This window comes from Ascochyta rabiei, chromosome 6 (genome assembly GCF_004011695.2).
Source record: "Ascochyta rabiei chromosome 6, complete sequence".
NCBI classification, from domain to species: domain Eukaryota; kingdom Fungi; phylum Ascomycota; class Dothideomycetes; order Pleosporales; family Didymellaceae; genus Ascochyta; species Ascochyta rabiei.
In genome coordinates this window covers 596513-615423 of record NC_082410.1, presented here as the reverse complement: position 1 = coordinate 615423, position 18911 = coordinate 596513, and the positions used below count along the sequence as shown (strand labels likewise).

Here is an 18911-nt window from a genome sequence, read left to right as displayed (position 1 = left end):
CTAACGAATCCTTCAACATAGCAACTAGGTGTGCGAATGGCCGCATCAGCCGATCTCACTCGCTCATGTTTTTGCATCCTTTCCAATCCTCTCATGCGACCACGCTATGGTAATCACCGTGCCGTATACATCATCTTTACGGCTCGAAACCTCAATCCTTCACTTACGTTCGATGAGGTGTCACGACTGCCGCGAAACGATACGACACGACACGGTAGCAGGATGACACAAACAGCCGGCGCCTTCCTCCGCCGTCGAATCCCTCGTTTTCACCGTGCCGGACCAGTCATGCGCCGGTGAGAAGACTGGTGGTGTGTCTATCAATATCACAGCATCTCACTATTGTTCCATCTGGCTTCGCGGCCTTGACACCGCCTCGTGAGACGGCCCCTCAGTATCTACACCCAAACGTGCAGTCACTCAGCGCATGGCTTGTTCTTTCCAGCCACTGTTTGAAAACGTCAATGCTGACATGGGCTCATCACCCTTTGAACCTCGTACACCATCATTCGCCTTATTGTGACTTGCAGTGCTTGCTCGTCGGCGCCTTGGTAGATGCGCTCCACTCTATCCCCGTCAGACTCGACGTGCGGTGCGGATGTGGCTTTGTGCCCGATGCTTTTTGGTATATGCAAGCCTTACAGGACAGGGACGAAGTGCATATGCGCAACAAGGGATTATCCCTATCGAATTCTCATCTACATCGATCCGCATCATCATTCCCCACATGCCTAGATCCCGCTCAGCCAGGAAGCTCCCAACCGACAGTGCAAACTTCCAACATTCGACTCGGTGTTTCGAGCCGTGTTTGTACATGAGTACATGCACAATCTCCGTCCCCCCCACCTTGGCAGACAAGGGTCATATACTCCGCGGAGGCTTTTCCCGTGTCCTTCCCAATCATCACTCGCAGTAAACGGTAAGACGTAAACATGCCTCGCGCATCCCTCAGGGGATCTGACCCGGAAAGGCGACGGTCCGCTCGCTACCAATGTTCAAGCCGATGGCGGTCGGCATTCACCAGCACGCACGCTAACACGAACTGGGTTTCTGTGGCAGATGCAAGGGTGCTGCAGCTGCAGCTGGACCTTCACCGGTCAGGGCCCTGCTGTGGCTTCGGTGTGCATGCATGGTGGTGTCAGGATAGAGGATCTGTGGATTGACGACATCAGCGCAGATGCGGAAGACGGACGGGGGGCCGTTGTGTAAGCGCTTCAGTGCGGACGGCGCGTGCCAGCCCGTCAGCACCATGGTCATCGGTGTGACCCGCCGACGCTTCGTCACGACTGCTGGTCAAACTCAATCTGCTGCCATCGTCCATCGTCACCAATCTGACGAACATTGCATGCGGTAATGGTCCGGTCGAAGAACCCCATCCTGGGGTCTGCCAGGACGCGCGATCGCTGCTGTCGACAAGCCTCTGACGTTGGTCATGGAATCAAGCCTGCACCAGGTAGGTGGGGCGGCGTGGGGCTTGCACGTGGTAGCAGCTGCTCGGCTCACGTGGGGGCTACCATCTAGCATGGCACGGCTAAACTGTCCGGACCCGTTGCAACTCGACTGCCGTGATTGATCGGCTCGAAGTATTCAGATGACATGTTGGGCGCATTTGAAGGGGTAAAACATTAACCGCAGGGATGATCAGACAGCTACCTATCGCTTTATCCACCACCGACCCCAAGGCGAGCACGCAGCGTGTTCAAGCGGCGTAGTGTCTCAGGCATGTCGCCGCTAAGGCCACTCTCTGTGCGCGTCTGGCGGAAAGCTCGATAATTCTCGTTTTCGTGCCATATCGTGTCGACGACGCCAGCAGATAAAATGACGCACTGGCCTGACGAAAGTAGATCCAGCGCATCGACATGGCCTGTCTCGGACGTGGATTGCAGCAGCGCATCTGCCTCCTCGGACTCGGCTCCTATGTCTGACATGGTGTCGGTTCGGCGCAGCTCTCCACGCTCTTCATCGTCAGCGTCCTGTCCCCGGGCCGTGGTCTCACTTATCGCTGCTGCAGCTGCGTTGTCGCCCGCAGTATCAGTATTGGTATTGGGTGCGTCTGCGGCATTGCTTGACGGCGCCTCACCTGCAGATATTCGCTTGAATTGCGTCTTTAGGTCGCGGCGCTTCGCATGCGCCGACACCATGATCAGCTGCAGGACCAGAATGCACAAGTCCAACCCTCCAAGCTTCCATTTACTCGTTGGACCCTGCTGCCCAATGAAATCGATCATCAAGCCACCGTGCAGATAGCCTCTGGTGTCCTCGCCGGCCGACGGCGCAGGATATAGCATATGTAGCAGAAAATTCACGGCAAAGAGCCCTGTCACTACGGGTAAGAACGGTCGAGGCTCGTCGGGCGGGCGTTGCATGGTTGGGTCCGAGACGGGTGTGAGCAGGCTACCATGTGCGAGTGCACGCAGAGCAAACCAGAAGAACGAGCAGCTATACAGGCATTAGCTGTGAAGTCATGCGATGACGTGAACCTAGGCGTACTCGAGATGGTAGAGAGCAAGCAGCTCCATGTATACAACCAGATCCAACTCGCGCAGTAGGTCGCCCAGCATGCGAATCCGCTTTCTCTTAGCATCTAACCGTCTTTCTCTCGCGTCTTTTACGCGTTCGCGTGCCAGTTCTTCCGGGTCGGCGTCTGCGCTGTCGATGTGGTCAGGAGAGCTGTCGTCATGGCGCAACGCAGCTCGCGACGACTCGGCCTCATCGGTCATGGCGCCGCAGGAATTGATGGAATGTCGGTATATCACTCATGAAGGCGACGCGGTGGTGTGGAAGCCGTGCGTTCGTCGTCGACCTCCAGGCTGCTGTTTGTTGTAGGTCAGAGCTCGGCGATATCATGGAAGGCTAGCAAGCTGCAATCGGAGCTAAAACGGGCCGATCGTCCAAGTGGTGAGATAATCGAAGAGCTCCGCAGCTCAGGTACGTCCATTCCGCCGCAACACCTCGGTGACAGCTTCACTGCGCAGATTCAAAGGTCGGAATAGCTTCAATTCGACCCCCAGTATCAGCAACACTTCTTGCGCCACCTTAAACGGCATCGACAACTCGATCGACCCCACACGACACCTCCGCCACCTCCGCATACGCACTTGATCATGGCGGGCCCTCGCAATAGCGCGCCGCTCCCCTCCTCGTTCGACGAAGATGCGTACGGCTCCCCATCGTAGTGCATTGTACTGCTCATGTATGCACTATACATGCTCTGTCCATGACTAACAGCACCCAGCGACTTCTACAATGAAAACACTCTCGACAAGATGTGGCGCCGCTTCCGCGAAGAACCCCTCATTCCTCTCGGCTGCGGTCTGACCGTCTGGGCCATTGTAGGCGCCACACGTTCAATGCGCAAAGGCGACCACAAGATGACCAATATGTACTTCCGTCGCCGTTTATACGCCCAGGGATTCACCATCGCAGTGCTTGTCGCTGGAAACTTGTACTGGCAGAAGGACCGCGTGAAGAGGAAGGACTACGAGAAGCATGTAGCCGAGAAGGAGCGCATGGATAAGAGGGAAAGGTGGCTGAAGGAGCTCGAGGTGCGCGATGAGGAGGAGAAGGAGTGGAAAGATAGGATGGCGAAGAGAGCGAGAGGGGTCCAGGAAGAGGCCAGGGGCGTAACACAGCAAGTGGCAGACAAGACAAAGGAGTTGAAGGATCAGGTGGTGGGGAAATAAGATATTGGGGCTGAAAGAGGTTGGTGAAATCAAGAAGGACAGGCGCAGAAAACCATTCAACGGGGATTTATGTGATCTGGAGTCGACGCCGGCGTTCTACGGATATCACGTGTGTTTGTTGTATATATTTTCGATGTTGTAAGAGTATCACTTGCAGTTGAGCCAAGGCCACGAGAGAACAAAACATTGCTATCCAAACGATTTAGCACAGGTTATTGATCAAGCCAATGAACGTCTCACAGTATGAACGCAAGTCTTTTTTGAGTGCCTACATATAAAAAGCTGCCGTCGCAGACCCCAGGACGGCGGTGTTTCAAGGTGTCCAGTTGCGCGTGGGATCAACGGGACGGGTGGTGGGAAGGTGGGTGTTGACGTGTGTTACGAACCGCGTGCTGAACCAGAGTATTGGTCGAGGTTTTACCATGGGAAACGGAGCGTGTGGTAATATCACGTTTCAGTCTTGGTTGAAGTGATAGCCACATCTCTACGTGCGCTTTGATTCCATCTTCGGCGTCTTTGGTAAAGTTTGCAGGTCGATTTGTCAACTTGATCGCCGTCTGTCGCTGCCCGTTCAGACTTTCACTTGCGTTGTTTCTGAGAAGAAGAAAAAACGTTCTGATATCCCCTAGAGCTCGCTCTGCCACAATCCAATCCTGCGTACCAGAAACTGCAAAAACAACTTCGACTGATCTTGCAAAGCTCTACACAACTACCTCACGGGATCCAGAAACCCATTGTGCATCTTCATCAACGAACCTTTTCATCTCAAAGGCCCGCTACGTGACGGCTAGGATAGTACCCGTCTCACCAGCATCGATATCGCTGTACCACCCTTCAAATAACGCAGGGGGTCTATGCGTAGCACTCCAACAACAACGACCTAACCCTTCGCGCGAGCAGATCCCCCGCTCCAAAGCTACCCCACGCGTCTCTTTCCCCCCTAGAGCAGCAGCGTGGTCGACTCGCTATGCGTCTTGTATCGATCCAGCATCCCTTGAGTCCTTGGAGGATCCCAGACAAGAGGTGAGCGACATCAGCAGCAGCTCATCAGCAAGGCACACCGTGAATGGGTTCACGGACGGCGAGGATGTCGCTGATACCATCCGCGATGCTCGTGTCTGTAGAGATAGCACTCGACATCCATTGACCTCCGCATCTGGCGCGTGCTATTAGAGTTGGAAGAGGAGATGACATGCGTGGTCAGAGTGGAATCATGTCGTTGCTAGCATTTCTCAGCATGTGGAGCAAAGCAAGGATCAAAGCAAGGAGCAAAGCAAGGATCAAAGCAAGGAGCCTTGGATGGGTTGTGAGCATTTGTCGCCTCCACAGAGTAAACGACATCGAACTCTGCAGCTGCGCCTGGTTAGAGCCACTGCGTATGGACGCAGGCAGGTAGCCGAGCCATCTTGCTGGTGATGTGGACATTGCCCATGTCTCTGCAGTGGTACTTGTGACTGTTTTTCTTCCAGATCAGGTGAGGGTTTCAACATACTCGAGGCGGAGAGTGTCAACCGGAAACCCACTAGGAATCACCTTGCTGATACAGTGACCTTGTAAACAACCTAAGGAACCTTCCGGATTGTTGTATATAGCCTTGTGGAGCTCTTCATAGTGTTTGGTTCGATTCTAGAGTTGGTTTTTGCATATAGGTTATGTGCATATCGTCTCGCAGTAGGCGTGCGTTACTTTTAGTTTGTGTCGTGCACATACACGACCGACATTCCAAAAAAGCGCGATGACAAAAGAAGCATAAAGCGTCACTAGAGAGCTCGAAGACTACAAATGCAACAGTGGATAGACTGGGCATACTTGGACATGTACGGAAAAAAATACATTGACAGCTCTATGACTACATTACAAAGCACCCACCACACGCGGCCACTTAGTCGATAAGCAAACTCTGCAGTCTCGCTTCTGTGGCAATGACATCCAAGGCTTGCCTGACCTCGAGGACTCTCCTGCACTCGCTCAGCCAGTCCTTGCTCAGGACCTTGGCCCACCCCTGCAGACCGTTCATCTCGCGAGCGGCAGCGTCGAGGTCGCCCTCCTCGAGCAGAACCTCGGTGCGGGCAAGCACAGCCTCGACATCGCCGCCAACAGCTAACCCAGACTTCTTGAAGAGAACCTTGGACATGGCGAGGGAGGCAAGGTGGGAGGCAACACCGGCGTCTTCGGGGAGGAGCGCAGCTTTCCTGACCTCAGATGCAACGCGACGGAAGCGGTCGATGAGGAGAGCGGAGCTGGGGATGCCGCGCTGGTAGGCGGTGGGGTTGATGCTGGAGATGGCAGCGCTGACGACGGGGTCATCAGCGGCGATCTCCTTGAGGGCGGCGAGCTCAGTGACGAACGGCTTGGGAACGACCTGTGTCTCGAGGGCAGACTTGACGGCCTCGACGGCGACGACAAGGTGCTGGGTCTTGAGGTTGGCGTCGACGACCGAGTTCCACTCGGCAGTCAGCTTCTCGAGCTCGTGGACAGAGTTGGAGAGGTCGTTCAGCTTGCCAAGACGGCCGTCGCGCTCGGCTTCGACGCGGTCGCGGACGTCCTTGGTGAAAGACTTTTGCAGGCTGATGCTCTGCTGCAGGAGCTCGTTCTTGAGCTTCTGCTCGTAGACCTTGTGAGCGGCCTCGAGCTCAGACTTGACCTTGCTCTTGTAGGCCTGCTGCAGGCGCTCGCGCTCGTTCTCGTACTCCTCCTTCCAGTGCGTCTCCTGGGCCTGCATCTGGTGGTCGAGGCGCTGGACGAGCTCCTTGGCGGCCTCGTCGAACTCGGCGTGGGCGGCCTTGACCTTGTCCTCGGCGGCCTTGTTCAGGTTGTCCTTGAGCAGGTTGATGTCGGCGACGACGCGGGCGAGCTCCGACTTGGCCTTGTCGAGGGCCGAGTTGTACTTTCCAGCGTGCGTCTTGTCGGCGTTGACTACGGTGATGAGGTCGTTGACGATCTTGACCACGTCCTGGACGACGGGCTCGCTCGCCGAGGGCACGCTCAGGTGGTCGATCTGCGAGATGGGCGTGGCAGGGGCGTCGAGGATAACCGTCTTGGGCTCCGGCTGGGTAGCTGATGTGGCGGCGGGCTTCTCGTGCTGCTCGTGCTCCTTCTTTGCCTCCTGGACGCCCTTGGGCGGGGTGTGCTGGTTGGAGCCGACCTTGGGCTGCTCGATCTTGGGCTTGGGGTTGTTGTCGCTGACGGCGCTGGTGTGGGGGTCCTCTGCGACGCGGGCGGTCAGTCCGCTCTTGCCGGGGATGGTGACCTTGTTCTCGCCGGAGATCTGCTGGTGCAGACGGGGCTGGTCGGGGCGTGCAGGGAAGCGGCGGCGGAACTCGCGCTCCTCGAAGTAGGCGACGGCATCCTCGCCAAAGGGCACGTACTCGGTGAAGAAGTCGTGGAAGTTGTCCGAGACGAGCGAGTAGTAGACGCCGCCGGCGTAGCTGAGGCCGGAGAGGATGGTGAGCCACAGCAGGAAGCGGCGGAAGCGGCGCTTCTTGGGCTTGGGCTTGGGCTGGACGGGATCGGGGGCGACGCTCGCGGTGCCGGGGCCGGTGGGGGGCGTGGTTGCGGGCTGGATGACGGGGGCTGAGCGCGATGCAGTGCTGGCGGTGCTGGCCGCATTGTTGACAATCGTCGTCTCGGGCGCAGGCGGGGCGCGGGGCACCTCAGACGGCGGGATGGTGGCCTGTTGGATGCTCGGCGGGCTCGCAGGATCGGCCGAGGGCTCGACGACAGGCGCTGGGTTGGGGACGGCCGTCTGGTCCAGCTTTCTGTCGTCGGCGTACCAGCGCTGGGCGACGCGCCATTGCGGGCGGGCGGCGCGTGCCAATGGGCGGGCAGCAGGACGGGCCGCGAGAATGGAGGCGCGCAGCATGCTGGACGGCCTCGGGATGGCGGGGATGGGGGAGAAGGGGGCGGAGGATGTTGGCAGCTTGCTCCCTCTCAGAAACCTCACCGAGCTCACCAAGACGAACGTCAGCGCCCGCTCGGACCACCCACCGTGCAAGCTCTCCCGCACACCACGCGAGCACCCACACCCACCACCCACCGCTGCTCCTTCACATGCTGCACGCTCCAGCCACGGCCAGCCACGGCCAGCCACGGCCAGCCACGGTCAGCCACGGTCAGCCACATCACCCTCTCCGTGCGCGCAGAGACACGGTCGTCTGACAACCTCTCTTGTGCAACACCTGCCCGCCCTCTACACGCTCCACGTCGCCCCCAGGTCTCGGAATGCCGTCCGGATGCAGCGTCAGCAGCTGTCTTCGTCGTGTCCGCCGTGTCTGCCGTGTCCGCCGTGTCTGCCGTGAGCATCCATGCCCACCCTGCATTCCTGTCATCCGCTGTTCTCTTATACTCAGCTCCCAACCAAGTTTCCTCTTCGTTTGACTTGACTCTTCCACCATCCGTCTGAGGTGCCCGCTTGTATTCGTGTGCGACGTCATTCGGTGACGCTCCTGCTACCGAAATAGGCAACCACGTTTGCACCACCACCTCAACCTTTACTTCACCCTCCCCACGTCGTGCCGTCTCACCAAATTTTTGAGATGCAACACTTTTGCACACACATCTACTTTGCAGCGCAGCTCTACCCCTTGCACACCTTTCCTCAACTCTTCTATGCTTCCATCTTGAACTGGACCTCCCACTTTCCACGTGCCAGACTCCAGCCATGGACCGCAGCTACTACCCAGGCGCCTCCGCGCACACCGAGCCTCGCCGGGACAGCGTCAACTCCAGTGCCACTTACTTCTCGTCGTCAGCAGCCAGTCCTCAAAAGTCGCTGAAGGCCTCCCACGTCCAACATACATCACCCAAGTCAACTCTGTCACAGCACGCTTCCGCCAATCACAAACCTCCTCCTGCCCGCGTGCACTTTGACTTACACATGTCTGCCCATCGAGACAGTTGCCCGGACACCAAATCTACCAGTATGACCGAGTCCGGCCTCTGGACATTACCTGGGTTCGATGATGAAGAGACCAAGTCAGAAGCTACAAGCAGCCAACCGCAACACCAGCCAGAGAACCGCTGGGCGAGGATGCTACAGAGCGCCGCATCCTCCAACCGCCAACGCCACCGCGCCCGTCTTGAGCGCGAAGGCTGGGCTTTCATCGGTGGGCGATACAGCGACGACATGCACGCGCTGAGCGACGAGAGTGGCGAGAGTGTGGACGAGGAGTTTGACGTTGTCGTCCTGCCGAGGGAGTGTGTTGGGTGTTGAGCTGCGTCAGCACCACCCCAAGGATCTTAATATTCTTATCTGCCTCTTCTATGTTTGTATTTTCTAAACACGACCTTACGAATGATACCCCTGTACTCCTGTTTCCTCAAGCTAGCAAAACCGTTGCGTTGGTACGCGGCGAAAAGCCTTCACAGGGTTGCAGATGCATTATGAACTGCTGTTGTAAGACTTGTCTCACTCGTCGTTGGAAACTCGGGTGTTCAATGCTACTGTGTAGGCTATTTGTAATCTAACAAAGTGTTGCACGACTACAGCAAATTCCGTAAAAGCTGTGGCGAGCTAAGAGGTGCGCTGAAAGCCTCCATCAGAAGCTGTTCGAGACGCTGTTGAAAGTATTACGACTTTGAGAAAGCGTGATTTAGTGTTCGTTACGGGCGCAGGTTCGTGGGATGCTGAATGTGGTAGGTGGTATTGTAGCACGTGTCTCTCCCCTCAAATTTACTTTCTCTCGTGCCTCTGCCTCAATTATCTCTTATATCTTCTACACCTACCTTGCCATTAAAGTTCTTATGACATCAGCACTTACCTTCCTCTATCCCACTCTTCTAATTCAACACTTCACCATCTATCAACCGACACTCCACTTGCTCCAATCCGCACCACTGGCAGACAGAGCCTCACCACCATGACAGACAACGCTCAGCCTGCATAGGTCCAAGACATGCTCGCAAGCAATGCTCATCTAAAATCCTGCGTCATCGCTCTCGAGAACAAATTCCAAACTACCAACCCGCGCTTGAATATTAACAAACACCCAGAATGAACGCACCGAGCATAGACTCGTCAAAGCAGCTCAATGTGCGTCAGCAGTCGTGCAGATCGAAGAGCCGCCCAAGCTCCTCCTCTTGATCCACTCGCTCGCGAAGTAGGACGGCGCAGATCGCATCTCACCACACTGGAAGAGACTCCGTCAGTCAAATTCAAGTCAATCGACCTCATATAATTGCCCTACCTCCACACCATCCTCGGAGAGCTTGTCGAAGGCTAAGATTGTGAGTAGTAGAGTAGTGGAGTGTATCTTCGAGGACGACGCAAACAGAAGGAAACTTCTTGAGCATGTCATGCGCTGGAGATGTGCAGCGGTGCGAGGCCAGTGCTGCTGATCGGACGGTTGCGAAGCAATCGCCAGTTGCTGAAGTATGCTTGCCCTTGGCTCGAGGGTTTGGACAGCAACAGCAGCGGGCACGTCTTCCACGGAGCCTTCTATTCCCGTTAGCTCTGGTGGGATAATACCACTCCTGCCAACGGCCGTGAGACTGTCCAGCAAGACAACACCGGTAGGCACCGTCACGCCCTATGTCAGTGTAGGCGCACCAGCCATGGCTATCGAGACTATGACGGCTGCAAATATGTGCGCACCCACCCAAAATATAGAACGTTAACTCACCAACACAGACCACAAACGCGGGCAGGTGAGTAATTAGCTAGTTTTCCGTGGTTGTCACGTTTCGCCCTGCATTGCATGCTGTCACCTAATCTGTTGCCTTTACTGTCAACTAGCTATAGCCGGCCAGTCCGAACCTCTTACCTGTGTATGACATAATTTGACTGTAACAGTGCAAAAGCCCGTGCAAATCTAGGGCGGATGCATACATTTTGGCATGCACCAACAAAGCATAGACTCTGACGACCAGAGCGTTGCTGTCAAAATGCCTAGGCCATTGATGGAAAGCCGAGACCGAGAGATCTATAGAACACGACTCTGAAGCAGACGTTGCTCTAGTCCAAGGTCCTGGCATTCGCAGTCTGGACGGAACCCGGCCAGTAGGCCCCTTCTTGATCCTCTGTTCACCGCCAGCCAGCCGCTTTTCTCGTCGCTGCCAGACAGACCATGCACCGGGCGCTTCGAGCATTTCAGCTGCGGAGCCGCTGACGCGTGAGATGTCCGAGCCCGTGAACAAGCCAGTTGGGACAGACGACGTGCACAATGCCAAGTCTGATATTGTGGAGGACCATACCAACGATTCAGAGGACCACCTGTCTAGTATCTTCAGCTACGACGTGGATATGTTTTGAGCGCAGCTCTGCACCTGAGTCCCTAGCGTCGCGAGGGAGAAGAACAGTCCTTTACTCTAGCCTCAACAGCAATTTCACTCTCATCTCATCTCATCTTTGCAGCCTCCTCTCTGTCACGAGTCTCGTTGGACCAGCGACCTATTGAGTTCGTCTGATTCTCACATCTTCGACACACCTGCACCGCAGCGGTGCATCGATGACTCGGGCGAATACAAAGGCTTCACGACTGCCATCCTACGCCACCGCGCTCACGCCTCTCGGGCACATGAGACTGTGCTTATCAGGCTAACCTCCATTCCACCAGGCTTGAAATGTTCCCTAGATCACCAGGAATACTTCGTGGAGTCTGCTTGCTCCATCAGGGTCAGTACATCATCTTGCAGCCTCCTTGAGCAAGAGTTCCACTACCACTACTGCTACCACTACTGCTACCACTACTACTACCACTACTACTACAACTACTACTACAACTACTACTACAACTACTACTACAACTACTACTACAACTACTACTACTACTACTACTACTACTACTACTACTACTACTACTACTACTACTACTACAACTACTACTACAACTACTACTACAACTAGTGCATACAGTCTATAAAAAAGGGAATAAAGAGGGAATAATCGAATTACATGTACACGTATAAAATGTCATAAGATGTAACAGGATAGAACACGATACGATATAATAGGGGAGGTCTATGTTCATTTGTATGATCAAGATGATAGAAAGTAGAGTGCATGCATTGGTGGGTATAATATAACGTAACAAGATACTAAGACAGGACTTTCGGGAAGGAAAAAGAAAACGACAAAAAAAAAATGCCGCGCTGTATGTGCCGATGAAGAATAATCTATCCCATCCCATGCATCCCTCATCTCGTTTCATCGGAAGACATTCGATCCCCGCGCTGCACCCCACTGGTCTTGCTGCTGCTGTTGTTGTTGCTGCTGCTGCTGCTGTTGCTGCTGTTGCTGCTGCGCGCTCTGGTACCCGTAGTACGCGGCAGGCGGCCAGCCGAGATCGTTCCTCCCTACGCTTCCGTACAGCGTAGTCGCGTCGACAGACCCGCCGTTTGCGAGGCTGCCGCTGTTGTGCATCTGAGTCTGCGGCTGCGTCTGTCCTAGTCCGGTGGAGGACGACAACGAGTTCTGCGAGGACAGTGCGTTCTGCGCGGATTGGGATGATAGGGAGCCCTGCGTCATGGAGCGGTTCAGTGCGACGTAGGGCGTGTGGTTGGCAGCTGTGAAGTAGCTCTGCTGGGCTTGGAGGGGCATTGCTTGCGCAGCAGCTTGCAGCTGCTGTTGCGCCGTCTGCAATGGCTGGCGTGGGCTCTGTAGGTGTTGTTGCTGCTGCACCGGCTGTCCGTCCAGGGTGTAAGCCATCTGCTGGGGGCTGTTGCGGCGCTGGGCAGCTTGGTTGAGTTGTTGCAGTTGTTGGCGATGGTTCTGTGCAACCGCCTGGTGGCGTTGCTGCTGTTGTGGTTGCTGCGTATGTGTTTGTGTCTGCGAGTGAGGGAGGGAAGGGCGCTTCTGGGGCGGAGCATGTGGCTGGGGCTGGGACTGCGGCTGTGGAGCTGTCTGCGGCGCCTGCACGGGTGTCGTAGATGTTTGCTTCTCCTGTTCCAGTTGTTGAATTCGCGCCTTTGCTTCTTCCAGCTCCCTCTTCATCTTCTCGAGCTCAGACAGCTCGCTGCTCGGAGCTTGTACCTGGCGTACTGGCTCACCCACTCCCATTGGCTGACGACGGTCCTCACTGGGAGGCGGTTCAGAGTAGAAGCATTGCCGGTTCTTGTCAGCACAGGTCTGGCACACTGGTCTGACACCGTCGCACTGAGTAGTAAGTTAGCTTGTGACCGTACTGTTGTGATACAACCAGAACGCACCTTAGTCTTCTTGGCCTTGCAGACGTCGCAGCTGTTCCTCGGCCGCCTTCGCTGTTGCTGTTGTTGCTGGACCAGCTGGTTCCGGGGCGGCTGAATCGGCGACTGCAGAACTGTGACGGGTTGCTGGACGACAGGCGAGTCTGACTCGTGAAGAGGTGGCTCAGGCGGCGCAGACGGATCATCTCTGATCAGCAGCAGCAGGGACTGCAGACTCTGTGCTCTCAGATCGCTCTCGAGCGACGTGTTGGATGGCCTGGGCGGGTCCGGTTTCGAGAGCTTCTTCTTCTTCAGTTTGGGTATGGGCTCAACACTGTCGTCCTTGGGCCGGTTCGCTATCCTCGCCAGCGCCTCGGGGTCGTTCTCCTCGAGGAACTTGCGGCGTTTCGAGTCCTTGCGCGGAGGGGGTGCTCGCTCCTCGTACGTCTTGTGGATGGGGACGTGCTTGTAGAAGACGTCCAGCGTCTCCTTGGTGGCGGAGAACTTGATGGACAGGACGCCTTTGCAGTCGTAGACTGGCTTGGTGGCACGCTTGCCCAGCTTAGCCCCCTTGCCATTGGCGGCGCGGTCCTTGTTGAGCAGCGAGTCGTTGCAGTAGTAGGAGAAGCGGAAGCTGTCGTCTTCTCTGCTGTTCCAGCAGTTGTGGAAGCTGTAGCGGTAGCCGTCGATCCTCTGGATGGCGTCGACGGCGCACTTTGCGATGGCGCGCTGCTTGCGCATCTTGTCCTTGGGGTCGGCCGTTTGCTGCAGGGCCTCCATGACGCTCATGCTGACCTTGTGCTCGGGTTTTTTGTTTGGCGTGCTGGTGCTGGTGCTGCTCGCGTCGTCTGGCAGCGACGGCTGCGGGAAGGCGGACGGCAGGGTCAGGGCCATGGCGGGGTCTGAGACGGACTGGTAGGGTCCGCCGTACTGTGTGGGGAAGCCATGCGCAGGCTGGTAGCCCGGGGGCGCGTGCGGGTTCTGCTGGGCAGGGAGTGGCTGGTGTTGGTGTCGATGTTGTTGGTGTTGTTGGTGTTGTGATGGTGGCGGCGGCGGAGATTGTTGTTGTTGTTGTTGTTGTTGTTGTTGTTGTTGTTGTTGTTGTTGTTGTTGTTGTTGTTGTTGTTGTTGTTCCTGTTGTTTTTGTTGTTGTTGTTGTTCTTGTTGTTGTTCTTGTTCTTGTTGTTGTTCTTGCTGCTGTTGCTGCTGCTGTGCGCTGGAATGGGCGCCTGGAGCCGACACCATGAAGCTTGTGCCGATCCAGAAGGAGAGCTGGGCCTCGGTGTGCTCAGGCTGCTCGGGCGGGGCGTCGAGGTACTCGCGCAGGGCCGTCTCGAACTCGTCCATGGACGAGACATGGTATGGAATGATCTTGGCCTGCGCGTCGCGTGGTTGCCGTCCGCGCGCAAGCTGCACCGGCTGCTGCGGCCAAAGGGCGGCGTCGCTGTCGTCGCCTGCTGCTGCTGCGGCGGCGGCGGCGGCATGGCCAAAGGGCGCGCTGGCGGTGCGACCATATGCTGCGCTCGCGTTCGCGTTTACATTCACAGTCGTCGTCGTCGTCGTCGCCTGGGCACGCGCACCGCTCGAGTCCATGGCAAGTGGGGACCTGTCCCGGATCCCAGGCGCGGAATTAGAGAGTGTCAAGCAATAGAGAAGGTTAGTGGAGCGATATCGTTACCGCTATCGTGACCGAGCATGGGCCTCTGCGCCAAACCCCCCACGGCCCCTCGTCGCCCGTCGCCCGTCGCCCGTCGCCCGTCATCCCGCCCGTCACCACCAGCATTGTGGGTCAGACACTGGACACAGTAGACAGGAGACAGTAAACACTGGACCGACGCCTTCGAGCCTGAGGCTGGCTGGCCATAGCCACCACGGCCAAAACAGGGCCACTCGTGCGCGTCAACGTTTGCCCTCACTGTCGCGCGCCCGCCCCCCTTGAAGTCTAGCACTTGCTGGACGCCCTCCTGCCTTCATCTGCGAACAGCTTCCCTGCCTATCCAGCAGCCTGTCAAATAATTACACAGTCCTATCCTGTGTACTGCCGACACATCTTCAACTAACACCATTGCAGCTGCGAGGCACACCAAGGCCAACCAACACATGCACCAGCAGGATCATTAACCTCTCACACCTTGCTGCAGGGGCTGCAGGGGCCGCAGGTGACATCAAAGTGTTGCGTCCTCAATTCAATACAATCCTGCAGCAGCAGCAGCAGCAGCAGCAGCAGCATCACCAGCAGCATCACCAGCTAATCTTAGCCTGCCCGAGCCTGTGTGCACGCAGATCAGCGCTAGCCAGCTCACGTCGTATCAGGACACACCCTGCACCTCTTGCAAAGCGCCATCCATGGTCGGGAATGCGGAGGTGGGCAAGCTCGCCGTGCGCCCCTGTCTATCCATCAGGTACGTGCGGAGAGGATCTGCGACTTGTGATGTCACAGCGACGGTGTACAGGTCGATGGCCGTCGATGGTCGCCGACTGTCTTTCGGCGCTGCTGCTGCTGCTGCTGCTGCTGCTTTGTGCTGCATCGCGATGTGACCATGTCGCACCCACCCCACCGTAAGCGTCAGCCCGAGAGCAGGTGGGTGAGTGGGTGGGTGCCAGAGAACCACAGCCGTGGTGCCGGGAAGAGACCCACTGTTGCAGTGTGCTGTGCGACTTTGCGCCACCGAAGCACCCGACCTGTGTCGTGGCTAGGAGAGTGAGACTCACCATGGTCGAGAGAAGCGCAAAGGGTGTCATGAAAGGTGTTAGAATTCGGTGAATTGCCATGCACGGTTGTCATGAAACTTACTAGGGTTCAATAGATTGCCGTGCACAGTTGTCATGAAGCTTATTAGGGTTCAATAGATTTGCCGTGCACAGTTGTCATGAAACGTATTAGAATTCAATAGATTACCGTGCACAGTTGTCATGAAACGTATTAGAGTTTAACAGACCGAGTGCACAGTCGTCATGAAAGGGATTAGAATTCAATAGATTGCCGTGCACAGCACGATGATCAACCAATCCACCAACCAACCCAGCACAGAAGTCCGCTGCAAGTCATGTCCAACGCCGTAGCAACCCGGACCATAGGTAGTGGTATCGATCCATCCAAGCATTCGCAGAGCAACAATAAAAAACAGCCGCCAACAACAAGTGATTCTACAACTTGTACAATGTCGTGATACGTGTCTGTGTACGCGTCGCCCGCTGGCAAACATGATTGTGTATCCTCCTTTTTGCCAAAGTCCGTGAGCAAGGTGAAAAAGTCGTGACGCTTGAATAATGTAGTGCAGTGCAGTGCAGTGCAGTCCAATCAAAACACATATTCGCCCATGCCTCTCATGTTGTCCGGGACCCAGTGTCCCTTTTCCTCAGGCGTGGCGCCGTGGAGCGCCTCGGCGCGCTTCATCGTCTGCACATCGAGGTCCGTCACGTAGCTCTTGCCGTCGGGCAGCTTCATGCGCACCTCAAACTCCGAGTCGAGCATCATGTCGTCCTTCCACAGCCGTCGAGCGCCATCGTAGACGCACAGGACACGCTTCTTCATCTTCATCTTCTCGGTCGGACAGCCCCAGGCAAGCGGGTAGTTCTTGCGCTTCTTGCGCCCACACGACGTGGCTGCCACGCCGCCTTTCGAGAATGTGAGACCTGCCCGCGGTCCACGGACAGGCTTTGTGATCTTGGACGAGTTACCATCCCCGACGTGCTGCCAAGCGCCGACACCTCGAGGATGTGTTGATTGTCAATTGGACTTGGTCTTCTTGATGCCTCCCTTGCCAGAGCGGGAGCAACGGCTGCCATAGGTAGCATCGTCGTGGTCGTCGTTGTCGAATTCCTCGTCAAAGTCCTCCTCTTCATCGTTGTCGTTGTAGCTGGGGACGGTGTACTCGATGCTCTTGGAAAGCCCATTGCGATCCAGAGTATCGGTGACGTCCTCGTCTTCGGCGACCGAAGTCAGCAGGCGCTGGTTGATGGCCTCGCAGGGATCGGCCTGTTGCACGACGCGCAGCACACAGTCATCCAAGTGCTCGTAAAACTCCTGAGCGTTGGCAAAGGTGACCGAGCAAGTCGAGCAAGTGCCGGCAATCTGTGGACAGTATGCTTTGCGAGCACCGCCAGGGCTCTTCTTACGGCTGTTGGGCGGGTTCTGCTCAACACCGTGAACGGAAGTGAGATGCCTCTTGAAAACATCCGCGCGGTTGAAGCTCTTCTCCGCCGCCGAGCCACTGCCTGGGCAAAAGCCACAGACCATAGTGCCCTTGTAGTGAGTAAGGGTATGCCTGTTCTTGTCATATTTCCGTGCGAAGCCCTTGACATGGTACTCGCAGGTCGTGATTGGGCATTTCTCTGGACGCTCGTTCTGATGGGTAAGCATATGCGCCTTCAAGTCCTTGAACACGCGTCCACACTCTGGCAGAGGGCACATGCCCTTCTGCATAGTCTCGTCATCCAACTCATAGCTGCTTCCGCTGCGGCTGCGCCGGCTTGCATTCGACTTGTGCGAGTGCAAAGAGGCTACCGAACCTCGTCTCTGGTACGGATGGAAGTGTGTTGTGTGAAGATAGGGACTTGCACTGCCCTGCTTTATGTGTGGGCGTGGGCTGTGTGCTGAGAGCTGCGAGAGAGCTGGCGAAACAGGCTGCTCGACTATGGGAAAGTAATCCGAGGGTGTTGTTCGGATCTCCGGAAAGGGGCTCTGGGGGGCATACGAGAATGGCTGAATGATATTTGGGTCTGCGTTCGTTACATCAGCTTTCTGCATCACTCTAGCAAAGCGCTCACGTGGGGAGGAGACGGACAAGATTCTTGAGAGAATGACGCACGACTGAAACGAGTTCTTGAGTAAATAGGAGAAGGAGTGGCGGAAGAAGAAGAAGAGGTGGGTGAAGTAGACAGGTCGTACGAGTAGACCTCATTCGGCAGTGTGGAGTTTCTTCGTAGATTCGACCCCAAAGGCAACCAATTTGCTGATGCAGGAGTGGTAGGTGTTTTGAATACATTGCTCGCAGCAGATTGCGTAGAAGAAGATATGGAAGTAGATATTTCTGTTGCAGAAGAAACTGCTGACTCACCAACAAAAGTCTTCTCGGCTGCAACCAGGGCTGGGTACTCGAAGCTGGACGTGAGTCCCATTGCCATGGGGTTCCAGGACTCGACTTCGAATTGGGGTGTAACCGAAGGAGAGCCCAGGGCGGAAGATGATGCGGAAGCACCAGACTCAGAAGAGGCAGAGAGGATTGGAGGCTGGTCTTGGAACGAGTTGAATGTGGAGTGTGGGGATTCAGACGGGCTGTGGTAGCCGTACTGTGCAAGTTTGTGTCCTTGAGCCATGTGGTCATAGTGATACTGCGGCCTTGGTGCCTCAACAAGAGGGAGCATATGTTCGAATGGTGTGCTAAATGATTGATCCATGCTATATGCTGATGAGGCAAGGAAGGGCTGTGGGGTGGGGAGGTAGTGCAGTTGCTGCTCTTGCTCCTGAGAGTAGAGCTCGAAGTCGTGATGCATGGTTGGGGGATATGCGTAGTCGACCATGGTGACTGATGTAGACAGGTTGCAGGGCAAGAAGAGGTAAGTTCAAGAGCCGCTCAGATCTTATGTCGACAGTTCAAGTCAGCAGGGTTCAAAGAAAACGAGAGCGGGCTGGGTTCGATGGGAGGATAAGCAGTGTTGGGGTCACTAGCGTGCATGGTAAGCAAGCACCTGGCAGGGGAGGCTTACCAGCTCTGAGAAGAGGGAGTACGGGTAGCCAGAATCGCTTGGTTCGGGTGGACGACAATCGAAAGCGTCGATCAAGTGCAGATCGGTTGCGGGTTTGGGTTGATAGGCGACGGCGCGAAGCGGTTCCGAGGTGCAGTCTTCCCGGGCGTCAAGACTGCGGGGGACAAGTCGCAAGCGAGAAGGACTCGATGCTGGACAGTAGACGCAAGATTCGAACAAGGTCCAGAAGGAGTTGCGTTTGTGTTGATCGGGAGGCCTGGAGTGGAGGACAGTGGCTCGGGGGCGAAGTGTCGTTTATACATCAGGCCTCAGACACAGTCGTCCATGGCCCCCCGTGCGGACAGGGCACGAAAAGCCACGGCGAACCCCTGCCCTCTGCCCTACCGAAGCGTGGGCCCG

The 18911-nt window shown here is 56.2% G+C and overlaps 8 protein-coding genes across 10 annotated transcripts, besides 18 other annotated features; 2 read left to right on the top strand and 6 right to left on the bottom strand.

Moving 5' to 3' along the window:
- Positions 1 to 181: 181 nt before the first annotated feature.
- Positions 182 to 214: a tandem repeat.
- Positions 215 to 1661: 1447 nt separating this feature from the next.
- EKO05_0004066 (uncharacterized protein) lies at positions 1662 to 2720 on the bottom strand (the record flags this gene model as incomplete). Of its 2 annotated transcripts, XM_059636303.1 has the most annotated exons (3): positions 1662 to 2011; positions 2081 to 2439; positions 2491 to 2720. In XM_059636303.1, 3 exons carry the CDS (start codon positions 2718 to 2720, stop codon positions 1662 to 1664), a joined length of 939 nt encoding a protein of 312 aa, XP_059492286.1. The 2 variants fall into 2 exon arrangements, with proteins under 2 accessions (XP_059492286.1, XP_038799882.1); XM_038939045.1 differs by having other exon boundaries at positions 1662 to 2439.
- A 384-nt stretch (positions 2721 to 3104) lies between these two features.
- On the top strand, positions 3105 to 3683 carry EKO05_0004065 (Respiratory supercomplex factor 1, mitochondrial; the record flags this gene model as incomplete). The annotated part of the gene is made up of 2 exons (XM_059636302.1): positions 3105 to 3157; positions 3236 to 3683. The coding sequence occupies 2 exons, from the start codon at positions 3105 to 3107 to the stop codon at positions 3681 to 3683; spliced, it is 501 nt and encodes a 166-aa protein (XP_059492285.1).
- Positions 3684 to 4926: 1243 nt separating this feature from the next.
- Positions 4927 to 4972: a tandem repeat.
- A 593-nt stretch (positions 4973 to 5565) lies between these two features.
- Positions 5566 to 7545, bottom strand: EKO05_0004064 (MICOS complex subunit mic60; the record flags this gene model as incomplete). The annotated part of the gene is made up of 1 exon (XM_038945485.1): positions 5566 to 7545. One exon carries the CDS (start codon positions 7543 to 7545, stop codon positions 5566 to 5568), a length of 1980 nt encoding a protein of 659 aa, XP_038799880.1.
- Positions 7479 to 7521: a tandem repeat.
- A 200-nt stretch (positions 7546 to 7745) lies between the features above and the next one.
- Positions 7746 to 7803: a tandem repeat.
- Positions 7804 to 7940: 137 nt separating this feature from the next.
- Positions 7941 to 7980: a tandem repeat.
- Positions 7981 to 8343: 363 nt separating this feature from the next.
- Positions 8344 to 8895, top strand: EKO05_0004063 (Tripeptidyl-peptidase I; the record flags this gene model as incomplete). The annotated part of the gene is made up of 1 exon (XM_038945484.1): positions 8344 to 8895. One exon carries the CDS (start codon positions 8344 to 8346, stop codon positions 8893 to 8895), a length of 552 nt encoding a protein of 183 aa, XP_038799879.1.
- A 2931-nt stretch (positions 8896 to 11826) lies between these two features.
- EKO05_0004062 (uncharacterized protein) lies at positions 11827 to 14396 on the bottom strand (the record flags this gene model as incomplete). The annotated part of the gene is made up of 2 exons (XM_038939128.1): positions 11827 to 12774; positions 12828 to 14396. 2 exons carry the CDS (start codon positions 14394 to 14396, stop codon positions 11827 to 11829), a joined length of 2517 nt encoding a protein of 838 aa, XP_038799877.1.
- Positions 11870 to 11923: a tandem repeat.
- Positions 12024 to 12063: a tandem repeat.
- Positions 12475 to 12521: a tandem repeat.
- Positions 13799 to 13862: a tandem repeat.
- Positions 13863 to 13993: a tandem repeat.
- Positions 13994 to 14022: a tandem repeat.
- Positions 14220 to 14285: a tandem repeat.
- Positions 14350 to 14368: a tandem repeat.
- A 135-nt stretch (positions 14397 to 14531) lies between the features above and the next one.
- Positions 14532 to 14563: a tandem repeat.
- A 426-nt stretch (positions 14564 to 14989) lies between these two features.
- On the bottom strand, positions 14990 to 15331 carry EKO05_0004061 (uncharacterized protein; the record flags this gene model as incomplete). The annotated part of the gene is made up of 2 exons (XM_038939069.1): positions 14990 to 15072; positions 15124 to 15331. The coding sequence occupies 2 exons, from the start codon at positions 15329 to 15331 to the stop codon at positions 14990 to 14992; spliced, it is 291 nt and encodes a 96-aa protein (XP_038799876.1).
- Positions 15003 to 15044: a tandem repeat.
- Positions 15294 to 15320: a tandem repeat.
- A 743-nt stretch (positions 15332 to 16074) lies between the features above and the next one.
- Positions 16075 to 16103: a tandem repeat.
- Position 16104: 1 nt separating this feature from the next.
- On the bottom strand, positions 16105 to 16344 carry EKO05_0004060 (uncharacterized protein; the record flags this gene model as incomplete). Its single annotated transcript, XM_059636301.1, has 1 exon — positions 16105 to 16344. The coding sequence occupies one exon, from the start codon at positions 16342 to 16344 to the stop codon at positions 16105 to 16107; it is 240 nt and encodes a 79-aa protein (XP_059492284.1).
- Positions 16345 to 16533: 189 nt separating this feature from the next.
- EKO05_0004059 (uncharacterized protein) lies at positions 16534 to 18326 on the bottom strand (the record flags this gene model as incomplete). 2 transcript variants are annotated; one of them, XM_059636300.1, is made up of 2 exons in its annotated part: positions 16534 to 17525; positions 17591 to 18326. In XM_059636300.1, the coding sequence occupies 2 exons, from the start codon at positions 18324 to 18326 to the stop codon at positions 16534 to 16536; spliced, it is 1728 nt and encodes a 575-aa protein (XP_059492283.1). The 2 variants fall into 2 exon arrangements, with proteins under 2 accessions (XP_059492283.1, XP_038799875.2); XM_038938705.2 differs by having other exon boundaries at positions 17864 to 18326.
- Positions 16601 to 16661: a tandem repeat.
- Positions 18327 to 18911: the final 585 nt, after the last annotated feature.